The 12,427-nt window shown below is 49.0% G+C and overlaps 1 protein-coding gene across 1 annotated transcript in view; it reads left to right on the plus strand.

Moving 5' to 3' along the window:
* Positions 1-4,397: 4,397 nt before the first annotated feature.
* The window catches only part of DAP (death associated protein), a 66,511-nt gene continuing 58,481 nt past the window's right edge, over positions 4,398-12,427 (plus strand). Inside the window, exon 1 of the mRNA XM_058564348.1 lies at positions 4,398-4,545. Within this exon, the coding sequence (XP_058420331.1) occupies positions 4,491-4,545 (55 nt within the window). The 5' untranslated portion in view covers positions 4,398-4,490. The remainder of the gene's footprint in view (positions 4,546-12,427) is intronic.

Genomic DNA, 12,427 nt, shown 5'->3' on the forward strand with positions numbered 1-12,427 from the left:
AATATCAACAATGGAAAAGAAACCCTGTGTAGTGAATAAGAATATAAAAACTCTCATCCATCAGACAACAGCACAAGAAGACAGAAGATATAGGCCAGCCTGGAAAAGAAAGTAATGTTCATCAAACTGATTGATAGGCAGGTTATTTTAATATGCCGAGGGACAATTCTTGTATTCATGAATGTTAATGAAAACTCCCTTTGCAGTGATAATAGTACATTCTATAGTGTATTATGGTTTACAAAGCACTTCCAAGCATGCAACCAGGATGGTGGCAAGAGCGGGGTACTCTCAGGTCTCCCCCACCAGCTACCAAGCCCTGCGTTTGGCCTTTCGCAGGCTCGGTTCCTCCATCAACGATGGCAGAGAAGTCCTTGTGTCTCAGGACTTTGTGGAGAGTAAATGGGATGACCCAGAGCTGTACAAGTCAGTCCTAAATTCTCACTCCAGCCCAGAGGGAGGTTAGTGTTGACATCCTCAACTTGCAGGTATGGAAACCAAGGCTCAGAAAGGTTCAGTGATGTAGCCAAGGTTACAAAATACACATATGGAGGAGAGAATCTGCATTTTCTATTTCTTCTTCAAATACTTTTCCCAGTGCTTACAGCATTCACATTAAGTAGTATCTTAAATTCAGTACCATTTTTTCCAGCACCATTTGGGATTAGAAAACAACCTACTTTGAGAAGGGGAAACAGCTCCCAAAACTCTACTTAGAAGGCAGCCAATAGTGGGGGAAAATGGGATCAGGGCTTAGAAAATCTGGCTTCTGGTCCCAGCACACACTCCACAGAGTTGTGTCCCACGTGCATCCAACAATCCTTTCTTCTCCCTTTTATTTGTTTGCTTTTGATTTTCTTGGTAAAATGGGTTAACTTGCCTTACTCCCAGAGTTATAGTGAGCTTCAAATAAGATTATTCACTCAGCAACTCTAATGACAGCTGAGTGTGCATGTTCACATAGAAAGTGTCCGATGGGTGGTGCCTGACATTGATCCTCACCATCTAGGACTGGTGGGTCTGGATATACCCATGCATATACACACACACACACACACACACACACACACACACAAACGTGCTCAATAGTGAAAGTAAATGTGACACAGGATTAGTGGGCAGCCATATTCATGTTATCTACATACTATGTGTACTTCTCATTCTCTGCGTAGTCCTCACTTGCTGCTCTTCATGTAGGTAACAGCTATGAGAAATTAAATGTATTTATGCTCCAGAATTATGGGGGGAGAATATCTATTGAACGCTGCTTCTGTGCCCACCCTGGTTTTGGGTTCTGGGAATGCAGTGGCCAAGATGGACAAGGTCTCTCCCCTCGTGGGGCTGACACTCAACCAGTGCTGGTCAGAGGAGAAAGAGTAACACCCAGACAAATAGGTGAGGAATTTCAGATGAGGATGAAGTGCTGTGAAGACAAAATGACCAGTCGAGTGCCTGAGCTGGCTTCTTTAGATTTGGTGATCAGGGTAGGCCCTTTGAAAAGCTGATTCCAGAATGAGGAGCTGGCCATGTAAGAATCTGGGGAGGATGGTTCCAGGTGGAGGGAACAGCCAATGCTAAGGCCCAAAGGGAAGAATCAGCTTGTCACACTGCAGGAGCATCAGAAAGGCCAGCGTGGCCAGAGGAGCCAGGAGAGACGAGCTCCTAGAGGCAGGCAGGGCCCTCACCACACAGGACCCGGTAGGCCACGAGTGTTGGGGGTTGCATTTGGCTGCATGTAAACACACAACCAGAGGGACTTGATCTAAGAGGGGTTTGTTTACCACATAAAACAGTCTGGAGGTGGGAGTCACTGCTCTGCAGAGCCTCCACAACCTCAGAGTCCCACGTGCCTCTGATCTCTCTGCTCTGCCACCTTCAGCATATGGCGTCCATGCCTTTGCTTGCCTCATGGCTGCAATATGATTGCTCTGCCTTCCACCCTGTGTCTGAATTCAAGGCAGTGAATGACGATGTCAACAAGAGGAAGGGCAGTCCTCATATCAAGAATGCAAAATTTCCTCAGAAATCCCCCAACAAACTTCCACTTACATTCCATTGGTCAGAACTACGTCACTTGGCCACCCTTAGCTGCAAGGGAGGCTAGGAAACATGGTGTTCTTTTTCAAACTAAGTTTCTCAAACAATGGTATTTTCTTCAGTAGAAATGCTATTGATTAGGCAGGTACCCCACACTACAATGAGTAGTTTGGATTCTATTCTAAATGGGAAGGTATTTGTGGGTAGGTGGATGAACCAGTTCTGCTTTGAACATGTAAAACTAGACATGGCTCTTACACCACGGTGTCCCAGAACAGTATAGTCCCAGATCAGGTCTCAGGGAAAGATACCCAACCTCTCAGGCCTCAGGGCAGCCCAGTGGTGACTGGGGCCACCAGGGCCCTTGGGTAGCTTGACTCCTTCCTCAGAAGGCCCCTTCTTCTACCCCAGGGTTCCCTAGCAATGTCGTGTTATTGAATACAAGATGTCATCACCCTTAACATGCAACTTGATGTGCCACTAAGGGAAAAAAAGTTGCCAATTAAACTACAGCACGTTTGTTAACCTAGAATTTTCATTTCATACTTCTTAGAAATGTTTTAGACTTATTAAGACACAAGTTTTTAACCATATAGCACTCTTGCACATATATAAGAAGGAAAATATTCCTAAAACTAATTGGTTAGGTATCCTTAAAGCTTCTTTCCATTCAAGATCCTAATCGGTGGTGTCTGTAGATTTTCTCATCCCATTCCATCAAGAGTGCTAGTGATGCAGCATCTCTTAGAGTGCTCCACTGTTTTCAAATTTTCTTCTAAGCTGTTGACACCTACCTGCAAGTTTTGATGTGAATGCAAGGCCATGACTACTATATCACGTGAATACAAGACAATGATGACTATATCATGACTGCCACCTGCCCACGGCTATCCTGCTATTAGTGATGTTGAAATGTGGAGGTAAAGTCCAAGATCAATGTACAGTATGTGCATTTCTATGTGCTCCATGATGCAAAGTGTTGAGCAACATTGTGTTAGACATTCAGGTAGAGTGGTCAAGGGGCTGGTGGGATGTGAGTCTGGAGATTGGTGGAGGGGCAGGGAGAGCGAAACGGGTTTGCAGATTTGGCATCCATAAGCATATGGATGAAAATCAAACCCATCAGCCTGTATGTGACCACTGAAGCCAAGTCTGGATAGAGAAGAGGGCTGGTGTTGAGCCTTGGGGTGCTCAAATGTTTAGAAATCTAGAAGAGGAGCCAACCAACTCGACTGAGAGTTAGCAAAAGCATCCAGCCCGACCACTGGATGTCAAGGTAGTGATGTGGCATTCCCGAAGCTAAGAAGGGAGATGGTCAGCTGGGTCAAGTGCTGCTAAGAGGTCAAGCAGGATGAGAGTGAAAGAATGACCACTGGATTGGGCAGCATGGAGGTCATGACTGGCCTTGACAAAAGAACTTTCCGTGGTTAAGGGCAGTCTTGGAGGAGCCGAATGAAAACCAGATGGACCGGACTGGGTTGAGGAGGGAGTGAGAGAGGTGACGTACTCAATCTCTTTGAGCAGTTGTGTCGTCAAAGGTAGATGCACAGCCCAGAGAGGTGGTGGTGCTTCCTTTTCTAAGGCATCAGGCATGTGTGAACGCTAAGCCCGCAAGGCGGGCCTGCTGGTGCAGGAGAGGATAACCGTAGAGAAGGACGCGATCCACAGCAAAGGATCAGCTTTGGACAGAATCCAGATCCACGCATCAGGAAGAGCGCAGCGAGCGGGGCAAGCCGCAGCCGTCCGAAAGCTCCGTCCAGGTCTCCGGGCTTCCCCGCGCTGCCTTTCTCACCAGGGAGAAGGCTCCCGTCTTTGCAGCGCCTTGTAACAAATCCCTGCTATCCTCGGGCCCCTGCTCGGTCCCACCTGGGGTCTCATTTCCGCAATTAATTAGTGAGCTGGGTGAGGACACGAGGCTGACGGGCCGGTTCCCTGGCGACACACATCAGGCCCCGGGGCGCCCCACTATGGCGGCTCAGCTACCCCACCGCCGTCACCGTCTATCTGGCGGGTTGGCTGAGCGCGGCCCGTGGAGACGCCAACCTCTTGCTGGGCCTTTTCCCGCCTCCGAAGAACGCCGCCGCCAGCACCAGCCCCCGGCTCTTCTAACCACAGACGCTCCGCCCTCGCCCGCCATTCTCCTCCTCCTCCGCCCGCGGCCACAGCTTCCAACGTGGCGCTGTCCACTGCGCACGCTCAGTACACGGGGCGCGCTGGGGCCGGGGGGCCGGGCCGGGCGTACTGACGTCAACGCGCAGCCGCGGGGGGCGGGGCCGCGCCGCGTCGACGCGCCACGGCCGCGCCCCCTCCCAGCGCGGCCCTCCCTCGCGCGGCCCCGGCGCCCCACGCGCGCGCCTCCCTCGCTCCCGGGCGCTCAGGCTCGCGCGCTCCTTCCTCCCGGCCCGCGAGCCCGCCGCCGCTGCCGTCCCGGCCCCTGGGAAACGCAGTCCACCATGTCTTCGCCTCCCGAAGGGAAGCTAGAGACCAAAGCTGGACACCCGCCCGCCGGTACTGACTCGTTTCCACTTTGTCTGCGGGTCCCCTGGGCGGGCTCGAACCCGCGGGCGCGGGGCGGGGAGGCCGAGCTCACTGCCCGGGCGCGGGGCGCGGGGACCTGCCGCCAGCCCGGGCGTGTCCCCTCGGGGGGGTTTAAGTTAAACTCAGCCCCGCGTTGGTGAGCCCCGTTCTTTACAGTCTGCGAAACCCCGCAAGCCTGTGGGAGTTGCATGCAAATTAGAATGACCGGAATAAGCCCAGTTGCACAACTTCCAAAAAAAAGTTTGGGCGGTGAATACTTAGATGTACAGATGTTTTAGAAAAACAAGCAACAGGAACAGTTACAAGTCAATGTTTTTAATATCATGGTGATGATTAATTGTAGGCTGACAGCATTTCATACAAAAGAACCAAAGGAGTGGAAATAATTTTTATCATTAATCACTCAATATGACTTTCTTCCCCCTGTTTCTTTCGCATCCAGCTTTTTCTCAAAAGTGGGGGTTTTTTGGTTTGCGTTTTTTATTTTTTTGCGAATCCTAAACTTCTGAGCCAAGGAAGTTAAATCTAGGAAACAATCATCTTTCTTAGGAAACAGGAATCTAAGCAGCCTTTATGTTCATACCGCCTCCTCCCCCTTCAGAGCACAGTTCCTGTTCGCTCTTTCGACTCTGTCCAAACTGGTCGATTTCCAGTTCTCCTCTCCTTTGCAATGACAGTGGATCCATATGGAGGGACACTGGGAGAGAAGCAAAGGCGACTGGGTCCCAGAAGCCAAGTCACCTCAATGTGTGAGGTTCTTTTATGGTCTTAGCTGCCCACATTAGTGTTATCAACTCAGTCTTCTAAGAACAGAAGCCTTAGGGAAACATGGCTGCTTTTTGTGGCACATTTGTGCCATCTTCTCGTTATAGTCAAGATTCCCGGCAATCTCCGTCTGCCGTCCCCCGCTATCGGGCACTAATTCTCTGCCTCAACACGGAGAATAGAGCAGTATTTTAAATATGCTACATTCCAGAGTAGGTAATATTTTTCACTGGTGAAAGAAGCTCTCAACAAGAAAACTAACTGGCACTAGGGAAGAAAAATGGCTGCCCGATGCGTGGGGACTTCAGGGGCATAGGATTCTAGAAAATAGTTCCACTGTACCAGAAAACAGGCTTTGGGGGCCCTTGTGTTGCCTTAGCTTAAAAAACGTACCTCAAAGGGATTTCCTTTAAAGATAACTCTGACCTTTAATTCCTGCTGTCCCGGGTCCACGTCCAGCTGCCTGATGACCTGGGCAGCACCGCAGGAAGGAATACCTTGGTTTACGGTCATGGCCGTGGACCGTGCTGCAACAGTCTGCCCAAGGCTCCCCAGTCCCTGGGTAATGAGGGGCATTAAAGATTATCTGTTGGAATGATACCAAATCAAAATAGCAGAAATTAAATTGCAGATAGAGACATCCATATGGAGACTTTTAAGATCAGAGGTATAAACTGTACTTATTAACTCCCTGGGAGACATTTCATGAAGGACTGATTTTCTTTGAATTGTGAAGTAAACAGCTAGGCTTTGTGAATTACAAATTAAATAGCTTATTTATGCCTGAGGAGCGAGGAGCCAACTTATTTGTGCTGGTGTAGCAGTGCACTTGGGTTCTAAGTTTTGAGGCCCATCACTTCTGTATGGCTCAGTGTCCTAATCTATGAAATGTGAGGTTTGGGCCAGCTAATCTTCCCCTGCGAAAGTCACAGGGCAGGGCTGCCTCTGCTGCTGTAACTCTCACCATCCATCAGGATCGGAGCCCCAGGGCGGTTAATCCCACAGGTAAACTCCTCAAGTGACTTCGGGGCAGGTCCCTTAACCTTTGGGACTCCAATCAGGAGCTGCTTAGGGAGCTGTCACCATCATTCCACATTTGCCAAGACCAGTCACCAAGACCAGTTGGCCAGAGTTAGAGGAAGGGCCTGGCATCCTGGCCCAGAGGCGCAGGTTAGAAAGGGGCCTTTTGTCGGTTGTGGTATTTTGTCTCCCAGCAGTGCCCCTCAGATGCACTTCCCCCTGTGGTGCGGAGGCCCCAGTGTGAAAGCCTTTTTTGGCGGAAAGCACAGGGCGTTCCTGTTTACTCTGGGGTGGCCAGAGAGTATGCAGTTCTGCAGAGTAGACGTTATTAAAAAAAAAAAAAAAAGAAAAAGACAACCCACTATAATAAAGGATAATCATCAAGGATAGCCCAGAGCACAGTTCATAAATCCAAATGACAGCCTTAAAAACTTTGGGAATGCTTTCATTAAGTGCTTAAATTGGATAACAAAGACTTGTGCTTAAATCCTCCATCGGAAACAATAAAATTCTCTGCCGTGACTACCTTCATGTTCTTTCGTGTTTTCTCATTATTGCTCTCTGAACCAGGTGCCCTCCTGTGCGTTCCCACAACATCCCGTTTCCTTATTCTTGCTCTTACCCCACCTGTCTGCCTCTTCTTGCTTCTGGAGCAGGGTCTTACTGATATCTTTATCCCCAGGGGCCAGCCCAGTGCCGGGCACAAAATATTCAGCAAATAGCTGCTGAGTGAGTTTCTCCAGAGCCTCTTATCACCTCCTACTTCCCCCATCGCATGTGGGGCTTGCAGCTTCCCTCTGCTTCTGAGCTGTCTCCAGTGTGTACTAGTGATGCAGGTGCGCCTCAGCCGGTCTCGGTAGCATCGTGACGATGGAAATAGTAACTGACATTTGCTGAGTGTTACAGTGTGTCTGGTGTGGGGGAGGAAGAATAATTTTCTCTCTACCCTTCTAGGTTCTTAGCTGAGGCCCCCTGTAATAAAAGACCAAAACAAATAAAGGAGAAATAAAATAATAAAAGATATGAAATAAAGAGAAATACAATAAAAGAGAAAAACAGAAGTTTAATAACATGTATACCTCCTGTATACATGGGAAATACTCAGGAAAACTGAGTAACTCCCCGTAATGGCCCAAGCCACCTCCTTAATGACCAACTTCAGCTAAAGACAAAAGAAAGATGTTGAGGAGCAGGGGAGCCAGTTACGGGAGGTGACCAGGGAAGGCGCAGTAAACCAGGGTAGGGATGTTATACAGGAATGTTATACAAACCTGTGGTTTGGAGTCATCCTTCTGGTACCCAGAGGGAGACACTTACAATTGGAGATTTCCCTTATCAATGTAAATGTCCCTTACACAAGGGTAACTTCTAGGTTTCCAGAGCTTTTTCTTGTCTACTGTTTAATTGGCTCAAAATAATCCTTATGGCGAAGAGGCATATGTTGGAGTGGCATTGTTCTGCTCCCCTTCGGCGGCACAGTTCTAAGCTCTTGGCACTTATTAGTTCATTTAACAAGCAGTCACCTTACAGTGGGGATAAAGAGGACAACACCCTTTTAAAAACTGGCCAAACCATTTGGAGTGTCCTTGCCGACTCTCCTAAGCCAGTAACAGTGGGGCCTCTGCCTCTTGGAACCTCATCAGCCCTTCTTGACAGGGGGCTCCATCACCCGCCAGGTGCCTCCTCCCAGGGTGTGAGATTAATGAGGCTTAGGCTGCTCAAAGTGTGGAAGAAGGGCTGTGCAAATACAGAGTGCCCTTACTGATGAGTGTGGATGGCGCTGTGTGTGATGTGATAGCACCTCCTGGCAGTGTGCTGTCGTTCGGGTCCTCTTTAAAAGAAATCAAGTCGTCATGATTTGAGACCTCCCTGCTGCTCTCTTCTACAAAATATCTGCGGAGAAATGGGGTGAGACTGCTTGTTTTATGAGCGATATTGCAAACACAGACTAGCCAAGTTAGAACTGGCGTTGTTCTGTTTCATCTAAGGCAGTGCCAGTCCCACAGCAGAAAGGAGAACGAATTATAAGCAGCGCTCTTACTCATTCTGTCTGTCTTCCTGCATTTGTGGCAGTGATATGGATGGCATCTCTGTGTTAAATACATTTTTCTGGCCCTGTGCCCCTCCATTTCCCAGGGGAGCCAAAACCGTATGTCAGTCAAGTTCTCGTAAATCCACTATGTGATAGCTGTGAGTGTTACCAAGTTTACGGATGGTTTTCTTTGAAAAATAGACTTTACATCCTTTCTAGAACTGAGTCAAATATAAACAGGATTGTATTTATTTAAAGTAAAATGGGAAATAGACCATTTTGATTTTTTTAGTAACTTCAAAATAGTCAGGTCTCTGTTGTAGTAATCAATCAGTCACACTTGAGTTCAGGATGCATGGAAGGGTTGTGGGTGGTAGTTCTCCCTGAATTAGCTCCCGCAGGGACGTTTTCACTACGCCACTCTATTACCAGAGACGGAGGACTAGTTCGATTTTTCTTGTCTTAACCAGACAGTCATAGGTTTGCCCCCAGCGTCCTCAACCCAATCACTGATCCATGCTTGAGAGGACAGAAGAGAGGGCTGCTTTTGCTCCCGACACGCCAAGAAAAAAGACCCTTTTACTCATTGCATTTTTTCAAAAGCTCGCAGTCAGGGTAGACCTCAGCATCTCTAAGACTGTTTTAGATGTCGCCTCTGTTCTCTAGTACTTTGGGTTATGTACCCCTTCTCCCACCTTCTGTGTGTGTCCTTTTCTTTTCAAGCAATGGCCTGTGCATTTTTACTTGGTGAATGCTTTCCCTATCCCAACTTCAGAAATCTTTTTGTTTATGTAGGGAATGTTCACTTTTGTATAACGTACTATATTAGTTACAGTTATATTATATTGTACTTGCGGTTGTAACAGACAACCCAAAATCTCGGTGAACAAGTCAAGGTTTATTTCTCTCCTGAGTGGCCCTCCTGCAAGGAATAGTGCAGAGACCCAGGTCCTTCCTGCCATGCGACTCTGCCATCTCAACATGTGGCCTCTGCAGAGGGGACAGCAAGTGTAGGCCATGGTGTGGGGGCCTTATGGTGTGGCCTTTGAGTGGCATGTGTCACTGCATTAGTTTCCTATGGCTGCTGTAGCAAAGCACGATAAACTTGAAGGCTAAAAACAACACAACTGTATTATCTTACAGTTCTACAGGTGCAAAGTCCAGAATGGGTCTCACCAGGGTAAAATCAAGGTGTCTGCAAGGCTGCTTCCTTCTGGGCAGATTCAGGGAGAATCCATTTGTTTGCTTTTTCCAGCTTCCAGAGGCTGCCCACATTCCTTGGTGCGTGGCCTCTTCCTCCATCTTCAGAGCCAGCAATGGCTGATCGAGTCTTTCTCACATCAAATAATCTGACCCGATTCTTCTTCTGCCTCCCTCTTTCACGTTTCAGGCAGGAACCTTGTGATTACAGTGGGCCCACCTGGATACTCCAGAATCATCTTATTTTAAGGTCAGCTGATTAACAACCTTAATTCCATCTGCAGCCTTCGTTTCCTTTGCCATGCAAACCAACACATTCACAGGTTCCATGGACTAGGGCATGGGTGGACATCTTTGGGGGAGCATCATGCTGCCTACCAGTCTCTTTTCCCCATACTTGGCCATGACCCAGGTAAATGGCCCCAACCCAACTGCAGAGGAGGCTGGGATTGGGATTGGTTCACGCTTAGCCAGTCTCCGCCTCATCCACCCATCCCCAGCGCCAGGTTTCTCTGGAGCATGTCCAGGCGTGGATCCAACTTTTCCCCCTGACTTTTTGAAATCAGCCTCCCTGAACTCAAGGATACCCCTTCCGCTGCCCCAGGCAATCTGTCCTTTGGGTCACAGCCCCGTCGTGGAGTGGAACACACGCTGCTGTGGAAGACGGACCAGCCTGTCTAGTTCTGACTTATAGCTCATTGGTCTTGCCCACACACCATGTCTCTGAACTTCATTTCCATCTCCGGAAAGTGAATGAGGTTGCCCCCGTGTAATTTAAGGGCCTTCCCACCTTAACAGTCGATGATTCTGAGTGCAGAATAGCAGTTTCCCTTCCTTCTTTCTCAGCTTTCTTAGAGATGAAGCCGTCAGGGGTGTAAGTTCAGGAATTTGTCAGGGGCTCGTTTTTTAGCACAAGCCACTATTTCCAGCCACTGCCTGCAGGCCTGAAAGCCCTGTCAGGATCCACGTGGTCTTGGGGGCTGGGTTCTCCTCGGGGTTCCCCGTGACTCATCATCAGGTCAGGCTGTTAGAGCCCAGTCTCTGTGCTGGTTCTCTGCCTCCACGATCTCTGTCCGGGGCTCCCCCCTCAGATCCACGTGCCTCCACAGACAAGAATGACTTCTTTGCTTGCCGAGGGATCCTCTGTCCTCTCTCCTAGAGCCATTTCTCTTCGCTAAGATGGACCACATTCCTCTGCCCCGTTCCCACCTCGTCTAACCGATTGCAGGGGTGGTCCGGTTCCCTTTCCACTTTGTCACCAGCCACTGCATTGCTCTTGCTGAGATTATTAGGCTCACTCCTGACCTACAGTCTGGTTGTTTTCTGTTTCGTTTCCTTTTGTTCTCACCTGAGCAATTCTTGGACCCTTTCCCCTCTTCTCTTAGGTGGATTAGCTTTCCTTGAATAATGTTTCAGCAGCTCTTCTCAGGAAGAGCAAAGATGGCGTAGACTTGCAAGTCACGCTCCAACACCTGCAAGCAGTGCTTCAGGGATATTTGTATGAAACCGCACCCTGCTTCACGGGGCTTACAGTCCTGAGCCATCCTGGGGAGACCCGTCTCCTCCCCCTGCCTGAGTCCCAGCTGTGCATCTTTCTAGCTGCTGTTGAACATGAGCAGAAAGCAAGCTGTCAGTGTCCCTTACAGCCAGGCATCCTGACACTGAGGGGATGCCTGAGCCCCAGGAGGATGTGCCATCGGTTGCTTCCTCAATATTTGCTTAACTGGCAAAGTCGGTGGAGGATGCTTCCTCCGCCACCTTTACCCTTTGGGCAGGAAGCTGCTCTGCAGAAAGCTTTTCATGTCAAATGCATTTTCTTCCCTTGGCTAAATGGCGCAGTAACCAAACCTGCCCATAGGCCATCACTTTGTGTTTCTGGAGGAGCAGTGAAGCTGGGATTCCTGGAAGGTCCGAGCAAGGAAAGGCCTGCAGGGTGTGAATAAGGGAGCAGCCGCCCTGGTCAAAGCCAGCTCTGCGCTTGCTAGCTGTGTGACTCGGGGCCACTGGCTTCCCCCCTTCGTGCCTCGAGGTCTACCCCATAGGGTTACTGTAAAGTGGGGTGACGCATGGCCAGTGGTTAGAGCAGTGCCTGGCGCATAGCGACGATGAAGAAGAGCAGCAAAGATGAAGAATTATCCGGGATCTGCTATTCTCCCCAAGCTTCCTTACTTGGATGGTGATGTACTGATGGCAGTCCTGGTGGTGGGTAGCCCACGACATCTGTGGAGCACCACGGTGGGTGAGCACTTTACAGCCTGTCTCACGTGCTCCTCGACAACCCCACAAGTTGCTGCTGTCACCCCCGTTTTACCCATGAGGAAACTGCGGTGAGGCGTGTTAAGGCACCCAAGACGAGTCTCTCTAAGTGCTAGTTGCTAATTGTTAAAACCCGTTTAATAAGAATAGCTGACAGCGCTTGCCGGAGCCGGGCCTGATGGAGATGTTTCTCGTGCACTAACTCTAGCTCATTTAGTCCTCAGCGAAGAGAGGATTGTCCTGCTTCACAGAGGGAGGACCCTGAGGCATGGGGCGTCAGCAACTTGCCCAGACACACAGACACACAGACACACACACACACTGGGGCAGAAATGGGATCTGAGTCCTCTTTGAGGAGGAAGCTTGTTATTCTTTAAATTTGAAGCTCTCGTTTGAATAACAACCAACACCACAAAAATCCAAGTTCTTTTTTTCTAATGTCTGTTGTGAAAATACTTATATTTGCAAGTAATTCCACAAAGATTTCTGCAAAAATCACTCTGCCTTTGTATTTTTACAAGTATAGAGTTCTCGTGACAGTGATAAAGCAATCACAATCAATATGTGCTGTCATATTTT

The sequence above is a fragment of the Diceros bicornis genome, chromosome 20 (assembly GCF_020826845.1).
Source record: "Diceros bicornis minor isolate mBicDic1 chromosome 20, mDicBic1.mat.cur, whole genome shotgun sequence".
In the NCBI taxonomy this organism is placed as follows: Eukaryota; Metazoa; Chordata; class Mammalia; order Perissodactyla; family Rhinocerotidae; genus Diceros; species Diceros bicornis.